Raw genomic sequence first — 2,078 nt, forward strand, 5'->3', positions numbered from 1 at the left:
CCGCATTACTGTAGCAGCTTTTTGTCTTCATACGACTCGGCCGGAATCACCGATGCTAGCTGTTGCTTTCGGTTCGTGCCACTTGTCGCGAAGCGGCATAGCCGCTTCCGTGGCCCCTCCTACTGACGGCCTCGGGCTCTTCTCCGCTCTCCAGGATTGAGCTGAGCGGTTCTCGTCAGGACTAGTGAGTCCTGACAGCGACCACATAGCTGAGGCCGTGATGGCCCGGTGAGCTGAAGCACGGCCCGCCTTCTGAGTTGTCGGTTTGGGAGAGCCGCTGCTGGCCAGTTTTCCTTTAGCAAAAGTGAAACTGCTCAGCAGCTCTCCCAAATTCAGCACTTCCTCTGACAGGGGTATACCGTCTGGCTGGTCACGGAAGTTGTCTCCCGCGACGAGGGCTCGATCACACTACGCCAGCGAGCAGCGAAGACAAAAACACTTTCTTCATTCTACGGCTACTGGTGTCGCGGGTGGCCCGCTCGTCTGGCCAGGAGTGCTACCCTTAGGTGTAGGTTTGTTACACCTTTCTTGGCAGCCTGCTCTGTGTTATGACAGGCGTGGTGTCGCCTTGCCTTTGATTCGCCCTAGTCTTTGAGACTTATGACGAAAAATACGAGCCGGAGGTTCGAGAAGTTTCTTCTGTATAAACGAATGGATACCTCCAAGCCGCGGAAAATGGCAGAACAATCATTTGTTGCCGAAGAGGGCTGCCGCTATGAAATGAGCAGGCGCTGCTTGCTGACTGTAGTACCTTTACAGCAGCTTCCTCCCTGTCAGCTTGACAACAGTCCCGGCACTGTCGACGGCACGAGGTTACACGTGCTGAAGTACAGCTCGGGCGAGAATACTTTGGCGTGGGTGGTTCGTTCTTCTGTGTCGCGTTGGCGTGAATCATCAAATGGCATGCGTCCGAGTGTTCGCATGCGCACGGGAGGTACCAACCAGGTACCGCGCCGGAGACTCATTCTGTTGAAGCGGTCAGATCGTACGTGTCCAGGAGATTCCCTCCCTCGGGCCAGCTATGAGCAGGGATCACTGTTTTGCTTGGCAGCTGTCGGAACTCAGTCCGACAAAGATGCCCCCCAGCACAGTGATATTGCCTGGCCGGTACTGAGTGGCCGCGGTTAGCTGGACTGGACTTCTTGTCCTTTGCACCGAACTTCTTCTGTTGGCAGGCTTCACCTCTCAATCCTACAAGCCAACTCCGGCAGACACAATGGCACTGACGGATGCGAGCAGCCGGGAAAGAGATGGGGTTTTACCAGCGATAGCTGGTGAAGAGCTGCCACTTCCGGCTCGGTACTCGTACTGGCAAAGTGTTTATGAACAAGAGCTGGCGGTCGCGCAGCAGCATTCGGAGGAAGATGCAGCTAATGGCTCAGACGGGGAGCCGTTGCCAATGAGTGGTGACAACGACGAGTGCAGTGATGAGGGAGAAGGTGAGGAATGGTTTGAAGCTCAGAGTGATGCGATCGCGGACTGGGTGATTACCTCGCTGCGGTGCTCGCCATTTTGCAGCCCCCAAGGTGAACATCGGATCTTCGAGAGCTCCACAGCTGCAGCGCATACAGCTGTCTGCGGAAGCGATGGGCTCACCGAGCCGCCTAACTCCTCGATAAGTGGCCTGCACTCAATACCCATTTTGGATGTTGGGTGTGGGAACGGGCGTTTCCTGCTACGTCTGTTACGGCGGGGCTGTCAGTGCGTTGTTGGAGTTGACTATAGCACGGCAGCTATCCGCATGGCGTCTCGTAATATCTCCAAGGCAGCTCGGATACACGGCTACAGAAACAACGCGAACGTTTGTTTGGCAGTTGTTGACCTCCGGGAGGCCGAGCCGTCGGCAGTAGACAGCGGAGTCTCGTGTGCGGACGCAGGCTGCTGTAGGCTGTGCCACAAGGCCTGCGCCGGTGTCGGGACTAGTGTGTCAGAGCGGAAACGGGAGGAACCTGGTCGTAATGAGGCCGTGCCCGGGGACGCTCAGGCAATGGCAGATTCGGGGATTTTAAACAGTAGGAAGCCCCCCCGGAACTCCGGCGACCACCGAGAGGGTACGAGTGCAGGGACCCGCGCACCAG

The 2,078-nt window shown here is 57.0% G+C and overlaps 1 protein-coding gene across 1 annotated transcript; it reads left to right on the forward strand.

Moving 5' to 3' along the window:
• Positions 1–1,216: 1,216 nt before the first annotated feature.
• On the forward strand, positions 1,217–2,011 carry CSUI_011389 (methyltransferase domain protein; the record flags this gene model as incomplete). The annotated part of the gene is made up of 1 exon (XM_068071488.1): positions 1,217–2,011. A coding segment is annotated over one exon (795 nt), but the record flags the coding sequence as incomplete, so codon positions are not given.
• Positions 2,012–2,078: the final 67 nt, after the last annotated feature.

This window comes from Cystoisospora suis (genome assembly GCF_002600585.1).
Source record: "Cystoisospora suis strain Wien I chromosome Unknown contig_11252, whole genome shotgun sequence".
Lineage (NCBI taxonomy): Eukaryota > Apicomplexa > Conoidasida > Eucoccidiorida > Sarcocystidae > Cystoisospora > Cystoisospora suis.